Consider the following 18,157-nt stretch of genomic DNA (forward strand, 5'->3'; position numbering starts at 1 on the left):
AACATCTGTAATCAGTTAATTTTCATTATCTTTGGCTTGCTGCAGTAGATGATAAACTGTTCTTGCATAAAACTGCAGTAAATTGAATCAGGAATCTAAGGTTAAAAAGTAACTTTTCAAGGTACTAGATATTTGTTAAAAAATGTGTTCTTACTCAAGCGGTACTTTTCTATTGTATCTTTCTGTCTGAGCTCAAGACACAACCTCTCAAAAAGCACTGAAATGAAAAAGTTACAATGACAGCTTTATTATTTACAATACAAATTATACAGTGTATATGGATTTGCAGCTCATTGCAGTTATCTTTAAATGGACCAGAATTTGCTTTCTTTAACATCATGTTTTACAAATTTTTCTAAGAATTTATTTGAAGTGGCTGTTAAAGATCCCTTCATTCTACAAAAAAGTGAAAGCTGGCAGTGTAACATTCTGAATGCAAACTATTTAGATAGTGTTTGATTAATTTAATTATCCTTGAAATTGGCTTTTCTCTTTTCTACAAATGCTGTCATCCCCTCTTTTCGATCATCCTAGAGAGGGAAAAAAGCAAAAGAAACAAAAATGTATTCCCCAAAAGACAAATACTGTGAATATATATATAAATAAAAACACACTTACTGTTGCAAATGTTGCATGGAATATTCTCTTTTCAAATCTACTTCCTTCTGTTAGTGTCAGCTCAAAAGCTGCAATATAAATGAATTTATTTTAAAGAATATGGTTAATGACTCACACACAGTGTTAGGTTTACAGACTATACAAATCTCATAAATTACACATAAACCTATGGTATCAATGAATTGCAAATATTAGATAAAATGAAATGTAACCTACAAAAAGTTTCATTTTGATTTCTTTTTGTTTTTCCTAACTAAACAATACTGCTGACTAATGTAAAGTATTTCTATTTACATCATTTGATCATAAGTGAATTCCATAAAGTATCAAAATTTTAGGAATCAACATTTTGGACTGTTTGTAATACAGTAATCATCTCACTAATTCTAATATCTTTATGTGATTGGTATTCATAAATTTCTACTGTGGCTGCTTCAGGTGTTACATATAGACCACTCATTACACAAAACAAATACTGTTTTATTCTGTAATATAGTTGCTAATCCAATTTTAAGAATACTTTGTACAGGTTCCTTTCATCATGAAGGAGGTTGGTCAATATGGCATAGGCTCTATGGAAACTTAATTTTTGTACAGTAGTTCAAACTGATACAATGTTTTCATAAAATGGGAAAGTATGGCTGACATAAACCTAGAATGAGCATTAATTGGCAGGCATTGTGGCTGAGTGGCTAAATCCTTGAAACTTAGTACATAAGCTTGAGGGTTCAAACTTTGCCTCATAATCAGTCTGTGACCTTGATTTTGTCACTTAACCAGCTTGTTTATTATCTGAATGCAAAACAAAGTTACTGTATCTGTTAAGAGGTTTTCTTTAATCATAAAGTAGCTAATCAAATATAGGCCAGTAGATACAAAATTAGAAACAAAATTATATATACATTATGGCATAGTGGCTAAGTCTTGAACTTCAATCCCTGAGGTCTATTTGTAAAAACAAAAAGGAAACATAACCAGTTGCATATCAAATGTTGTAAGTTGCCTTGAATTTACTATTTATAATGTTAATTTACTAAAAGTGCTTTTTTATACTTTTTTTTTTTACCGTTTTGTTATTTTGTTAATTATTCTAAATAACAAAATCATAGTAAAAAGAAGAAAGCACTTTCAGTAGCTATAATTAGTAAGTGGCATCTTTCTATTTCTTTTAACACAGAGAAATAATGTTTTCAAGACCTGACACAATTATCTTTCCAATCTGATGGATCAATACAGTCAGCACCGTCTGGCAAATTTTCAATGAATTCATATACAAATTTAGAATTCAGAAGCAGTTCACATTCTAATTAGCCAAATTAACAAACAGATATTTCAAGGGATGCCTTTGGTTAAAACTTTAGTTACAGCACTAAATAGGTTATCCACAAATGTAGCTCTGCAATAAAGATAATCTGTTCTAATATCCCCAAGAGCACAATGCAGAATGCTCACTTTGTTAACAGAAACATGCCTAATGCTATTATAAAATGCAGTAAAACATGCATTTTAAAGGATTTATATTGGTTTTGCAACACTGTAAAAATTCTGCTTTCACCAAAAACACATTTGTGCAGGTCAAACTGTTGTGTAAATACAAGACGTTGTTATAATTGCACTAACCAGCATTGACTGCTTCCTTTGCCATTGCACATACAAGTTTAGAGTTGTTTGCAATTTTCTCGCCACATCTGAGTGCTTCTTCTACCAACTGTTCCACAGGAAAGATTTTACTTACAAGGCCTGGGATAGACCAAAAAACAAAACAAAAAACACAAAAGTGGTGACTATAAAAACCCAGGAAATAACTATCATTACTGTCACTTATCTGTCAATATTCAAACACAAAAGAAGAGGACCACACACTTGAAAGGCTAGCATTTTGTTGCAGTCTTCTTTCATTTTATTATTCTAGTGATGTTTTTAAGCTGTAATGTCAATAAAAAATAGGATTAACCTTTGCTTAAGGCTACATCCACAGTACTACATTTTCATTTAAAAACACTGATAATTAGTATTTTGGACTTTTATCTACAGTACCTCGCCATTTTTAATGGTCAAAAAGTGAGACTTCTGTAAATACTTCCAAGAGCCATATACTATATCTCTGAAAAAATTTCAGGATGGATGGGTGAAAATGGAATTTTGAAAATGCAGACTCAGGTCCTTCTCCTGGTTGGATCCAGGTCATTACAATATATCAATATACAGTGCATCCGGAAAGTATTCACAGTGCATCACTTTTTCCACATTTTGTTATGCTACAGCCTTATTCCAAAATGGATTAAATTAATTTTTTCCTCAGAATTCTACATTCAACACCCCATAATGACAATGTGAAAAAAGTTTGAGGTTTTTGCACATTTATTAAAAATAAAAAAATTGAGAAAGCACATGTACATAAGTATTCACAGCCTTTGCCATAAAGCTCAAAATTGAGCTCAGGTGCATTCTGTTTCCCCTGATCATCCTTGAGATGTTTCTGCAGCTTAACAGGAGTCCACCTGTGGTAAATTCAGTTGATTGGACATGATTTGGAAAGGCACACACCTGTCTAGATAAGGTCCCACAGTTGACAGTTCATGTCAGAGCACAAACCAAGCATGAAGTCAAAAGGAATTTTCTGTAGACCTCCGAGACAGAATTGTCTCGATGCACATATCTGGGGAAGGTTACAGAAAAATTTCTGCTGCTTTGAAGGTCCCAATGAACACAGTGTCCTCCATCATCCGTAAGTGGAAGAAGGACTCTTCCTAGAGCTGGCCGGCCATCTAAACTGAGTGATCGGGGGAGAAGGGCCTTAGTCAGGGAGGTGACCAAGAACCCAATGGTCACTCTGTCAGAGCTCCAGAGGTCCTCTGTGGATAGAGGAGAACCTTCCAGAAGGACAACCATCTCTGCAGCAATCCACCAATCAGGCCTGTATGGTAGAGTGGCCAGACGGAAGCCAGTCCTTAGTAAAAGGCACATGGCAGCCTGCCTGGAGTTTGCCAAAAGGCACCTGAAGGACTCTCAGACCATGAGAAAGAAAATTCTCTGGTCTGATGAGACAAAGATTGAACTCTTTGGTGTGAATGCCAGGCGTCACGTTTGGAGGAAACCAGGCACCGCTCATCACCAGGCCAATACTATCCCTACAGTGAAGCATGGTGGTGGCAGCATCATGCTGTGGGGATGTTTTTCAGCGACAGGGACTGGGAGACTAGTCAGGATAAAGGGAAAGATGACTGCAGCAATGTACAGAGACATCCTGGATGAAAACCTGCTCCAGAGACGCTCTTGACCTCAGACTGAGGCGATGGTTCCTCTTTCAGCAGGACAACAACCTTAAGTACACAGCCAAGATATCAAAGGAGTGGCTTCAGGACAACTCTGTGAATGTCCTTCAGTGGCCCAGCCAGAACCCAGACTTGAATCCGATTGAACATCTCTGGAGAGATCTTAAAATGGCTGTGCACCAACGCTACCCATCCAACCTGATGGAGCTTGAGAGGTGCTGCAAAGAGGAATGGGCAAAACTGGCCAAGGATAGGTGTGCCAAGCTTGTGGCATCGTATTCAAAAAGACTTGAGACTGTAATTGCTGTCAAAGGTACATCGACAAAGTATTGAGCAAAGGCTGTGAATACTTATGTACATGGGATTTCTCAGTTTTTTTATTTTTAATAAATTTGCAAAAACCTCAAGTAAACGGTTTTCACGTTGTCATTATGGGGTGTTGTGTGTAGACTTCTAAGAAAAAAAATGAATTTAATCCATTTTGGAATAAGGCTGTAACATAACAAAATGTGGAAAAAGTGATGCGCTGTGAATACTTTCCGGATGCACTGTATCATATACTGGTCACCCTACTTGGAAGAAAACCATATTCCAACATAGCAGACATAAAGGAGTTGCTTTTCATGGCACTTATTGCATTGCTTACCTGTATGAATCTAAACTGCATTTTCTTCAGTACAAATGTTGCATACAGGCACAAAAGACAATTTATCTATTGCTACAGTTATAATAATTAATAATTTTTTGCATTTATATAGCGCTTTTCTCACTACTCAAAGCGCTTAGCAATTGCAGGTTAAGGGCCTTGCTTAAGGGCCCAACAGAGCAGAGTCCCTTTTGGCATTTACGGGATTCGAACCGGCAACCTTCTGATTGCCAGTGCAGATCCCTAGCCTCAGAGCCACCACTCCGCCTTTTGCGATTAATCCCATGGCTGGTGACGTAACTTTCCCTTCAAGGAGGACACTTCCTCTTCCTGTTTCTACCAATGCTCACATGACCAGTGTGGACAAACAGCAACGTCATAGGTTTTCAGTAGTTTTAGTGTAGGAGGAACAATGTTTTGTTTGTTTTTTTTTATTATATACAAGACCTTTTTTGTTTAAAAAGCACCATTTTTGTATGAAAACATACTGTAGTACTGTGGATGTAGCCTGAGCCTTGGCAGAAAAATAAAACAAGCACTTTATTATACTAGCAATTTTTTCACATTTTACACTATTTGACCTTTCCTTCTTGTTGGGCCACAACCACTCATTACTTAATGTACCCATTACTTAAGTAACAGATATCCATTACATAATGTATTAATGAAGAAGAAAAAAAAAAGCTTTTCACTTGTTAATGGCCTCATATATTCTACAAGTAGAAATAGGGATGTGAATAAAAAACATTTAAAATGTTTAAGCCAATCTGAGGTTGAAAACCGCTTTGTAAAATAAAAAAAAAAAAACATTTAGTACTTCAGCCCCTCTACCCTCCTACCTTTACCCTAATAGCATTGTGCTTTACAGAGAAAACTACACTTCAACATGCTTCCTTGTCAAACTGCAAGTCACTTGATTGTATAAATCACATTTGCACAACTGAATCAAATCAAGTGTAATAATAAAGTGACCTCTCACAGACTAGATAAAATGGTTCTGGAGCACATCCACAATGGTCTTAATCATTTTGTGTTCCTCAATGATGTGCACAATTGGAATTTAATAATGCAATAAGTGCATTATTAAAGTGTTCCCTTTGTTTGTACTGGAGCAATGATATAGTCGTGGCTTTCTGTCTGTAAGTATCCTGAAACCCATGACTGCTTTATGAGTCCTTCCTTACATGGTAGTGTGGTATAGCGGGTCCACAGCTCACGACAAAAAGGCCACTTTTTAAATAAATAATCGCTGCCTTCGCAGCTTAGAGAGGGGGCGTGGTACTGTGGCGGATCAGTTCCCGGGGAATTCATGATGCAGGCGATCCTCGCTTAACACTAGAATTACCAGAGTCTACGAAAAAACTCGTAGATCCGGCCCACCTTAAATCGCTTCTTAAATCCGTTCACACCTCTCCGCCAGCATCTTTTGTCCTCTAAATGTGCTGATAAAAGACAAGCTGCCAGCAGCCGGCTATTCCATTCCCCCTCCGACTTAGAACGTGAACGCACTTTTCCCAGCTCATGTCTTGATTGATTGTCTGGGAGTGAAGTGGAGTTTTAGAATGGAAATAATAGATCGTTATTTGGAACACACGCATTTCATGTGTGTACCGTTTCTACAGTAATCTGTGTAAACACATTGTTAAAGCAGAAACTTTTTCATATTTTAGTAATAAATGTTACAAAATATAGGCAGAAACTATAGAATGTGTAAAGCCCGAGTTCCAAAGATCAAATAAACACTTTCACAAAAGCTTCAAGGATAATGCAACAGTTTCCGTGGCGTAGCGCGCTAAGATTCGCCTTTCAGAGTGAGTAGCTTTGCTGTTCCTCACAGACATGAGTTCAATTCCCCGCTAGGGACAAAGTGTTACTTCTTTTTTTCTTTTTAATCTCAAACGGACATAAAATTTATAAATTGGTATGCACTGTCAGTTAATGAGATCGTTATATTTTCATATGGGATGCTCCTTTTAAAATATTTTTTTTTACAATTGAGACTGCAATTAACATGAACAACTGTCCTTATAACTTATTTTTTCAAGATCCATAACACACAGACAGACAGAGCACTGCGTAATAGAGAGACAAGTACAGACACAAACCAAGTGTAATCAAGAGTCCCGGTTCGATCCCCACTCACTCCTATATTTGCCGTTTTCAGTAGTAAGCTGGTCTTTTTGTTAATATTATACAGTACACACATGCAATTGGTTTGTGTCTGTACTTGTGCTGTTACTTAGAGAGTCAGATGGGGGAAGGGGTGATGTTAGAGCGCATGAGCTTATTCAGTGCTGCAGGAACAACGCACATGTACTGAAAGAAAAAAAAGATCAACATGTTGCCTTCCCTGTTTGTTTGTATATCTCTGCCTGTCTGTCTCTCTACTACGCAGTGCTCTGTCTGTCTGTGTGTTATGGATCTTGAAAAAATAAGTTATAAGGACAGTTATTCATGTTAATTGCAGTCTCAATTGTAAAAAAAATATTTTAAAAGGAGCATCCCACATGAAAATATAATGATCTCATTAATTGACAGTGCATACCAATTAATAAATTTTATGTCCGTTTGAGGTTAAAAAGAAGTAACACTTTGTCCCCAGTGGGGAATTGAACTCATGTCTGTGAAGCACAGCAAAGCTACTCACTCTGAAAGGCGAATCTTAGCGCGATACGCCACAGAAACTGTTGTATTATCCTTGAAGCTTTTGTGAAAGTGTTTATTTGATCTTTGGAACTCGGGCTTTATACATTCTATAGTTTCTGCCTACATGTTGTAACATTTATTACTAAAATATGAAAAACTTTCTATTTTAACAATGCGTTTACACAGATTACTGTAGAAACGGTACACACATGAAATGCATGTGTTCCAAATAACGATCTATTATTTTGTTCCAAATAACGATCTATTATTTCCATTCTAAAACTCCACTTCACTACAAGATAATCAATCAAGGCATGAGCTGGGAAAAGTGCGTTCACGTTCTAAGTCGGAGGGGGGATGGAATAGCCAGCTGCTGGCAGCTTGTCTTTTATCAGCACATTTAGAGGACAAAAGACACTGGCGGAGAAGTGTGAACGGATTTAAGACGCGATTTAAGGTGGGCCGGATCTACGTGTTTTTTCACAGACTCTGGTAATTCTAGTGTTAATGTGCACAGGTGAGGAGTCGTCTGCATCCGTAATTGTTCCCGGGAGCTGCCGATTACCACAGCTGATCCACAATCTCATAATAAATAGAAGCACGAGGCGGCTAGGAGGAAAAGAAGAAAAAAACAGATGGAAGTTGCAGGAGAGGAAGGCGGCTGGAAGCAGGTAGAGGAAAGCTGGTGCAGGAGAGAAGGAGAGAGAGCAAGCACAGGCTCGCGCTGTATGCAGGCAGCTGGGAGAGGCGAGCCCGAGTGGGGTGTTTGGCCGGCACCCGAGGGCCAATGGTAGTGGTTGCTCCTGCTCAGCGCTTCTTGGGAGCAGGAGTGACCAGGAGAAGGTTGGCTCGCTGCAGCGAAGGCAGCGGGAGTCGGAGATTTGGAGTAGAATCCCCAGCGTGAGCGTCCTGGCTGTTGGGGGAAGCCAAGTCTAGGTCTGGTAGGGGCTGAACTAAGCCAGGGATCGGGAGTCCACCAGACCAGTCGAGCAGAAGAAGGTCAGCTGCATGTAGGGTGACTCCCCTGGTGCATAGCCTGGATGGCAGAAGCAGGGGAGTCACCAGTAGAAAGGCACCGGGTTGATTTTAAAAAGACATCTTCTAGTCATTGTTGTAACCTTGTTTTTTTTTTTTTTTTTTTTTAAAGATTTTTTTTCTACTGGATTTTAACCTCCACGATTTCACCTCTGTTTTAATGGATTACTTATTTAATAACTTATTTTGATACATTGCACTTTATTTAATTGGGACACTTTGTTTGTTGATTTTTAATAAAAGCACTTTGCACTTTTTGCACTATCCCTTTGCTTCATTTTTGTGCTTCACTGCTTAGAGCTCATCCGTGACATTACCAACGGTGTCGGGTTCAAGGGCTCCCAGAAACTGAATAGAATGGAGTAGAACCCGCATCATCACAGGGAGTTTTCTGTATGGGAGGTGAGCATATAAACTAACAGCAGTCATGCTCTGCATTAAGTAAATAGATCTTATCTAAAACCGAATAAAGTTTAACCCATCTGCCATTTAAACTCCTTGTTACTTTATTATTCTATCTGCGCATTGAATTGAAATGGATCAAAAAAACAAACAAACAAAAAAGAGGGAGTATCAACAGCATGTGATAAACTATCCCACTGTGTGGATGCACTAAATAGACGGATCGATGGACACAAAGAGAGCGCAAGCGAGATGGCAAGAGAACACATGCTGCTGATCTGATATGCATCTCCCATTAAGTAATAAACCATCCCCACAAGCATAAAACACAGAACAAACCTTTGTGTTGTAATAGTAGACATGTAAGAGGCACCATGTGATCCACATGAACTTCCAGTGCTTAGTTGAATTCGCCAAAAATAAGACGAAACATTAAATCTTCCTATTTTAAGTTGCCATAATTTCCATTTAAACATTTACATGCTACCAATTCTTTATGTAAAATGATTACCAGATTTCTTGAATTTTCACACCCTTACTAGAAACCACAATTGTTCTAATATATAAATACTTAGGGAGTTTTCCAGGCTTGAGTAAAGAACCAGCAGCCCTATATGCAAATCAAAAAGAAATGTGTCTCCCAATGACACTACACTATTAGAATTTTTCTTTTTAATTTTTTTTTTTTGTGAGGGTGCAAGGCATCTCCATAGGGTGAGTTGAGCAACAGAGGTGAAGGATAGTTCTTTTGTACCAACATGACTGAACATTTTCACACACTTATTCCGTTTGCTTTGTTCTGAATTGGAAGATGGTTAGTTACTTTTTCTCAATGTCCAGTTAGATTGGTTAGATTCCCACTGCAAACTTTTATGCAAGTACATATATTAATAAATGCCCCATAAGTGTATCATGCATATTTTTCATTGGGCAGAATGATTTTTTCCCCAGGTAAAATATGATTGAGAGTCGAAAACAGTTGTGTTTGCGCACTGTTATATTTTCCATAGCTACTTGGTTTAAACCATTTACCAAATACAGACTTACAAGCAAAACAGCTATTATTGGACAGCAGTAAAACTACCTGAAAGTTATGGTGCTACACATGGTACAATAAAGACGCGACAAAAAGGCAAGCGTACTAAAGAAGGCTCTGCAGTTTCATTCAACTATTTTGTTGCGTACTTACTCTGAAGTAACCACCATATGAACATAATAACCACAGTTGAGTTGACCTCATATGGCTACTGTCATAACTCTTAAAAATGTTTGTTGATGTCAAAATGTATTATTTATGTATATGTATGTATATCATATACGTGCAGGGTGTCACGCTTGGGTCACAGAACTGCACAGAAACACAGGAGATTGTAGAGACAGGACCTTTATTCAAACACTTCAAACAAACATGTCTCTTTCAGAAGTAAAACGAGCTCAGTATGCAGTTAGTTCTCGATTAAAGAATAGACAAACATCTTAAGGGAGCACAACGGGAGCAGGACCCCCAACAGGAGCAGGGAATGTCTGGGGGAGGAGAGAGAGAAACAAAGCAATCAGCCAAAAAGGACAGGTGCTGTTCAGGCTTTTAAGTAAGCGTAGCGTCACGCGAAAAGCATATCACGCAACAGAGCAGCCGCAAGTAAGCCCAGCAAGTAAGGGAGCAATGTGAAGGTAGTCTATCAGCGTTTTTTAAGAGGGTTTTTTTGAGGAGCGTCCGTGTCTTCTAGGGGTGCGTTCAGCCCCCCTGCTCACAAGGGGCTGGCAGTGGTCATAAGCTGGCTACTCAACGAATGTACGGCACTGACTGATCACCTCCTGTGTGCTTGCAAATGGCACTGGGAAATGACTATAGCCGGTTGTGGTGGTTTAAGAGGAACAAAACAGAAAACACAAGAACACTCAGCTGGAGATGCATTACAGTCAATCAGCAGCAAGGAGAAAGGAACGCTGTAGCAGTCCAGTGCCGCTAAGATTCACACTATCCATGGTGATTTGTTTATTTTTATGGTGGAGATTCCAGGGACGCACCCAGCCTTGGCCCGACCCGCACGCACTCACAAACAGACAAAAACAAAGCAAACCGGTAATCAAACAGCAAATAAAGAATGTAATGAAAACAAATGAAATAAATGAAAACAACGATACCACCTCTGTTCCCCTTAAGGCAATTACACATTAAATACAACAAAGCACAAACAAAACACACAGTAAATCATGAAAAACGTTAATGAAAAATGGCAACAGATGAAATGTAATGATGAAAATAGATAGTCCACAGATCCGTATATTGAATGGGAATGTAAAGATAGTCCTACCGCTAGTTCCTGAAATGGTGAAGACGAGTGGGCGGGTTCAGGAGCACTCCTTTCTTTGCAGGATGGCCATGAATCCACTTACAGTCCTCATGTACACAGAAAGACGGCAGACAATCCAGACGCCAACCATGAAACGATCCAGGACAAAACGAACAAGTACAGGTAACCCAACAGAAGGCAGACAGACATGAACTTGAAACACAAATTACAAAAATCTTTTTTTTTTGATTTTGGTCACCGGCCCTCTTTTTAAAAGCCGCGTTGACACCCTTTGACCCCAACAGCCCCAGCATCCTCAGCAGAAAACCAATCAGAGCCACTGCAGGGACTGCTGGGAGTTGTAGTTTCAAATTCTATTGGCTACTTTCACCATCCCAAGCCACGTTTTCCTCTACAGTTGCATCCTGTTCTCTCTACAGTACAGTATTACCACAAAAAAAGCCATAAAAATTGCAGAGGATATTTGTGGTTTCCACTAACAATTATTAGATAGTCATTCACGGATTTTTCCTTAGAACCTGAGGCCGCAAACTCAGAACCACAACTTCGCAGGGGTCTACTGTATGTCAAATCAAGCATTTCTTGAATTTTGCCCCCATCTTTACAAAGCATGAGGTAATATGCATATACATTCCCCCATGACGCCACATAAGATAATGTTAAAGTAGGCTGCATTCATGCAAATTGGCATGCACATAAAGATTATTGACACAAGTGTGGATGGCATGAAAACTGTACATGAATCACAGACAATATCAAATTACATGTGGTCATGGGTGTAAACTGTGCTTTAGTAGCCAGCATATTGCCATGAAGATAGACAAGGCTGGACTGATGAGTGACACCAACCGGTCATACAGGTATGCTGAGCTTTGTATTCCACGAACCCCTGGAACATTACCATTACATTTGACAAGTTCAGGAAAGTTCAAGGAGGCAGGTGGAAACTCCTGGGGCAATGTTTAAACAGAGCCATGCAGATGATCATAGGAGATCACAGAAAGAGACACAGCATTGCACAATGGAAAACAATCGGGACAGTGGATGAGTGAACATTGACTGCAGAAATTGTGCAAGAATAGCTGTGGTTAGTTTCAGTAAACTGTAACTTTACAAGGTTTTTTTTTTTTGTTGGAGTAACAGCGGGAGGGTGATTCACCTAAAAGTACAGTTGTGGATCACCCATCCATACATTTTCTAAACCCATTTGACCCTGAGCAGTGTTGTGGGGAGGATGGAGCCTAACCCAGCAAGCACAGTGTGCAAGACAGGAACAGTCCCTGGAGCACTCATTTTTAAATAAGCATGCCCGTTACTGGGCTTTACTCTCACTCAGAGTGTGCGTCCATCATTTTCCATTGGAAAATGTCTTTGCATATAAGGTAATATGAAGACCATTGACCAAAAAGGTGATTTAACACAAATACCTGTAGGTCTATTTAACTTTACCAAGCTAAGTGAATTACATTTAAAAGCTTAAATGCATATAAGCGGATTGCTGTGAAGAGAATTTTCACATTCTAATGGCTACAGGTTTAGGCAGATTTGGTGGATACCATAATTAGCTAACACTACAGGTTTTGTTTTTTTAAACTTTTATAATAAAAGTGATTATGGTCTATTAACAAAATGGTAATTATTTTGTTAATCATACAATGCATTTAAATTTGATTCTTTTGTAACTTAATTGTAACATAGCAAATGGTGATATTAGTCTTTGCTTCTGAAAACAGCCTGTAGTCACAAATGTTCAAAAGTAGACATAGACAAAAACTGCGTACTTCATCTTGTGAAAGGCTAAATTACTGCAAAGCAAGCTAAAAAGATCCCAAAAACCATGTTACTTGGTCACACTCTGAAACTTACACTCTCCATATAATAAAACTAACAATTTATTTGCAGATATTATTTGGAGATTAACTGTTCACTTTGAATAAACACTGACAATTTCATATAATGAAATTGGGTGGGGTAGGGAGGGGGTGATGAAAGTACCAAACATGACACTAAGACATTATATTCTCAAAATAACTGATAATAGAATTACTAACACATCTTTTATGTAGCAAAAGCTATACCAGATTCTTTGGCTTCTTTGGCAGATATCCTGTCCCCAGTAAGAACCATTTCCATGGCCAGTGATTTGCCCACAGCTCTTGTCAGCCTCTGAGTTCCTCCTGCACCTATAAACACATAACCAGTCCTGTTAAAATGCAGGAAACTGTTAAGCAGTAATTAACAATCTGTGTAATCACATGCTCAAAATAGTAAAAATAAAGTCAATGACTTTTGAACAGTAAGTACAGGCTTATTTGTTAAAAAAAATGATGCTACTTTCAAAAAGTGTTATCAGTACTGTATATGCCAATATACTTCAAACTAAAGTAATAGATAATTTACTTTTACTTTGTAAATAATTGAGTAAATTTGTTTAATACAAATCAATACACAGTAAAATATGCTGTGCAACTAGAATCTTGAAAAGACACACACTACTTCTTTCAGACCATACACATACAACAGACAATACCTAAAGTGTCCGATTTCAAAAATCATTTTAAACCTTGTGTATTATGGATTGTAAAGCCCTAACATGGTGATTCATAAGCTATTTACTACTGTAAAACCTTCTGGCAAAGGTGCCATTAGGCTAATTACTAAAAAATTTGGATGCTCATTTACTGTGTATAATTTTGCACTTATGGCATTGCAGGTGTCAGTTCTTAATCTCTGTTGGAGAGAGATTTGTCTTATTACAGTAAAAATACTGCAGATGCAAAGATATTGTTCTTGGGCTTAGGTCGGATAGTTCCCTTGATAACTTAAACAATGCATATTTATCTTTTTAGTTCAATACCTATTTAATCATCAGCATACTGTAGGTTAAAACAGGTGAGCACCAACATTGATAATTGACTGTTTTTTGATGGAATTCAATTTTGTAGTTAATATACAGCATAACTGTGTATAGCTTTGGTTGCACAAAAATGTTTTTTAGTTTTTGACCTGTGAATTTTTTCCCTGTGTTTCTGTTTTATTTAATAACAGATTTGGTTGAACTAGACCAAAATCCTAAGCAAAAATGGAAAGAAATTCTGAACTTAGCAAAGTGGTTTAGTAAGTAAAAGGTATTTCTTTGATACTTAGATGATACATAAAAAGATTAATAAAAACAAAACTGAGAGTATAATAACTAGTCAAAGGTAACTTATTACGCCTTTGTTTGCCAAATGTTTTAGAAAGAGAGAGAGAGAATGTTTACTGTAAGAGTAGACTTTAAGCTAGAGAAAAACAAACATTGTTAACATTTGGAATTGGATTAATATTTAAAAACAATCGATTAGACAAACTCAAAAATTTGCCCTCTTGCCATGGCTTGATACTACATGGGTGTTGCTAAACACTCACCATTCTCTGCTATCCTGCAATCAAATATGTTTCTGAAGCAGAGTAGGAAAGAATTTTTTTAAGGGACAGTTTTCTGCTATACCTTGGCAGATTTTATGCAGTGTTTGTTTTTCAAGCACTGAATAAAAGGAGTCAGTGAAATATCGTGTGCATGGTCAGATAAATCTGGTACTCGATGATGATCATATTATTCTCTAAAACCCATACATTGAAATCTCCCTATAAAATCCCTCAAATTTGTTGATACAAAGGTGACACAAAAGTGTCAATATTTACTAGTGAAACTGGAGGGTACTACTGACACAAATTTTCCAGTGAAACATACAGGTGACAGCAGTGCCTAAAAGCTATGGAAAATAGTTATTCGTGATAAGGGTGATGCATAAATCTTTGCGGGTGGTAGTTCACTCACCCCTTTGAACTGAGACTCAGTAGAATATTTTATTCTAAAGGAACTGGTGCATTAAAATATGTAGTTTAATTGTGGCAAAAAGTTATTCCTCACTCACATGCCAGCGTCGGGGCGTATCTTACATCCGTTTAAGCTAGTGAACGAGAGAACTACTTAATGGATTTAGATCAGGTTTTTTTCTAGAATTTGCTTGAACATTCCAGTTGATTTTGCGACTTCTCTCATCGTGCTAAGAATCATAGTTCGCTTGCAGAAGCGATATATTCGCACCAATCCGAGACAGTGGCTGTGGGCCGAGGGCAAGGGAAAGCGTGACATCAGGAGTAGGGAGCCCTCCTCGCTGTCCTGTTTTACTTCAATGTGGACGAAGCCGCAGGAGACGGCTAGTAACGCATAAATAAAATTTTCTGGTGCAATGTATCCATTAATTATTTTCTCTGCTATTATGTAATGTCTTCCTTTTAACAATTAATAGTTATTAATAAGATTATAAAATGTGATCAAAATTTGCTTCCCTAAGTACCAACAAATTATACCAAATAAAGCAGAAAGCAGTCTGTGGTTATCAGTTGATATGAAAGTGACTCACAGCTCACATGCACTCCAACAGGAGTGTGTGAAGCAGATTGCTGATAGAAGACTTCACCTTGTATTAGTGGAGATTTAGTCAAGTTTAATTTAACAAATGTTATTTTCATTTGACAATGTTATTTTGCAGACCATTAAAAGCAGGGTGATTTAGATAACTGCAAGCCGGGCTTTGGTTCCTTTATAAGAATACATATTCATAAATAATGAAACCACATTTCACAAAATGAAGGTAGTAGGCCATATGAGGAGAAGAAACAAAAATTCCCATTTCTGGCTAAAGGCAAACTTGGAAAATAAATGCCCAAAATCATAGCTTGTGAGCATAAAAGTAATCAACAATGTGTCCTTTACTAATTTATCAGCATTTTGGCAAGTCTAAATGGGCTGTTTATATATTATGTTATTTAAGGAGTGCTCGACACTTGTAAGGTATGTTTTAATTACTGCAAAAATGCTGCATTTAGACATCTTTATTTGCTTTGTCCTAAAAAAACTGAAAATTGTTAGTATTTTTATTTTTAAAAATAGCAACAAAAATCCAGATTATTAAAGAAAGACTACTTTTTATCCATGCAACTAAAACAAAACAAACAAACAAAATGCAATTCTTACACTAAACTAGTCGCAGCTTCAATATATCATGAACAAAATAAAGCTTAATCTAACTTGCAAAATAAGCAAGTGAAATTAAAGGTCAAAGCACAAAATGCACCAGTAAACTGTAAAGTCACTTACCTGGAACTGTCCCAAGAAGAATTTCAGGTTGTCCAAACTGTGCCTTCTCTCCAGCATAAATAATATCACACATCATAGCCAACTCACAGCCACCACCAAGCTACAAGTGAAAACGTACCATTAGGCATCTAGCAATTTAAACAAAATAATACTGTAAATAGAAAACTGACAGAAACTTTTACTAGAGATCCTGAAGATTCATCTACTATGAAAATGACTAAAGAAATAATGAAATCTATGATAAAAATATCACAGAGTATAAGACAAGGAAGTTTAGTTTCTGATGTCTATAAACAAAAAGGTACATTAAAAAAAAAAAAAAAAAAAAAAATTATATATATATATTGTGGGAAGCAGCCCGGACACAGACAGACGGACATCGTTTTAAAGTCCCCGCACACGTTTATTCACAAATATTAAAGTGCACAACCCAGTGCCGCAGCACCAATCACCCCACAAGTCCAAGCCAACACACACTGCCTTTCCTCTCTTCAGGCCACCTCTTTCCTCTCCCAGACCTCATCTTCTTCCACCCGACTCCAGCCCTGAATGAAGGGAGACGGCCCCTATTATTGTCCCCCGGATGTGCTCCAGGTGTGCTCTGGCAATCTTCCACCGACACACCCCAGTGTGGTGGAAGTGCCGGCTGCATCCCCGGAAGCACTCCGGGTGTCCCTGCTCCTCTTCCCCCAGCACATCCTGGTGTGGCGGAAGTGCTGAGGTCCAGGGCTCTCCAGGCATTGGGGTGCCCCCTGGCGGTGACCACGGGCCCCTACAGGGTTGAGCTTCAAAGCTCTGTACCCGTGGTCCCCACAGCAACCAGGGCGGTCACCCCCTCGTTGGAGGAGGCGTGAGCCCTCCTCCGGTCCTCTTGGGCGTCCCGGCTGGGTTCCACAATATAAATTATTTTATATATATGTATATATATATGGGCGGCACGGTGGCGCAGTGGGTAGCGCTGTTGCCTCGCAGTTGGGAGACCTGGGTTCGCTTCCCGGGTCCTCCCTGCGTGGAGTTTGCATGTTCTCCCCGTGTCTGCGCGGGTTTCCTCCGGGCACTCTGGTTTCCTCCCACAGTCCAAATACATGCTGGTTAGGTGGATTGGCAATTCTAAATTGGCCCTAGTGTGTGCTTGGTGTGTGGGTGTGTTTGTGTGTGTCCTGCGGTGGGTTGGGCACCCTGCCCGGGATTGGTTCCTGCCTTGTGCCCTGTGTTGGCTGGGATAGGCTCCAGCAAAACCCCCGTGACCCTGTGTTCGGATTCAGCGGGTTGAAAAAATGGATGGATGGATGTGTGTGTGTGTGTATATATATATATATAATATATATATATATATATATATATATATATATATATATATATATATACGCACACACAAAAGCACATTTTACCTAATTGGAATACTGAAAGTGACTCATTATCATTACTAGCAGAATTTTTTTAAATTAAGAAATGCATATATTCAATTTCCTTTTTGTATTAAAAATATAAAAATAAACAATACTTTGATTTATGCAAAAGAAAACATGTTTCAATGAAAATTGTGAAAAGTACTAAATTCTAATCTAATGTTTGCAGGACTTGCATTTCAATTCGTAATTTCAACCACTGATCAATTATAAGCCCTCTGCCATGAGATGGGAGTGGAAAAGGCAAACTGGAAATAGAAAAATTTAACAATATTGCTACTTTAACAACTCCCAATTACTGGTTTAATTTCTTAACAGTCCTCTTACCAGTTACTTGAGTATATGAAGTACATCAACTTTACACCAAGTCAACATTTCAAAGCATTAAATAAAACCTACAAAACTAGCTACACCTGCCTTAGGGCAAAGTCAGATGGAGACATCTATGTATGAATTAGATGTATTAAGTTTGAAAATTGCATTAATGCATAACCAACAGAGTACACCAATGGATCTCATATTTTTGTATACTGCTTGTGCACTTCATTCTGGCTGAAACATGCATATGCAGTTAAGTATTACAGAGATCCGTTTGTAACAATCATTTTAAGCTGTACACAGATGCAATAAATGTTCAGGGAAAATATCCATAAAACAATCATTAT

The 18,157-nt window shown here is 38.1% G+C and overlaps 1 protein-coding gene across 1 annotated transcript in view; it reads right to left on the reverse strand.

The window, feature by feature from the left end:
* Positions 1-227: 227 nt before the first annotated feature.
* The window catches only part of echs1 (enoyl CoA hydratase, short chain, 1, mitochondrial), a 34,358-nt gene continuing 16,428 nt past the window's right edge, over positions 228-18,157 (reverse strand). The window contains exons 4-8 of the mRNA XM_028795601.2: positions 16,084-16,183; positions 13,016-13,120; positions 2,239-2,358; positions 619-686; positions 228-530 (exon numbers count right to left, since the gene is read on the reverse strand). Coding sequence (XP_028651434.2) covers positions 465-530; positions 619-686; positions 2,239-2,358; positions 13,016-13,120; positions 16,084-16,183 — 459 coding nt within the window. The 3' untranslated portion in view covers positions 228-464. The remainder of the gene's footprint in view (positions 531-618; positions 687-2,238; positions 2,359-13,015; positions 13,121-16,083; positions 16,184-18,157) is intronic.

Source organism: Erpetoichthys calabaricus, chromosome 2 (genome assembly GCF_900747795.2).
Source record: "Erpetoichthys calabaricus chromosome 2, fErpCal1.3, whole genome shotgun sequence".
Classification (NCBI taxonomy): Eukaryota; Metazoa; Chordata; class Cladistia; order Polypteriformes; family Polypteridae; genus Erpetoichthys; species Erpetoichthys calabaricus.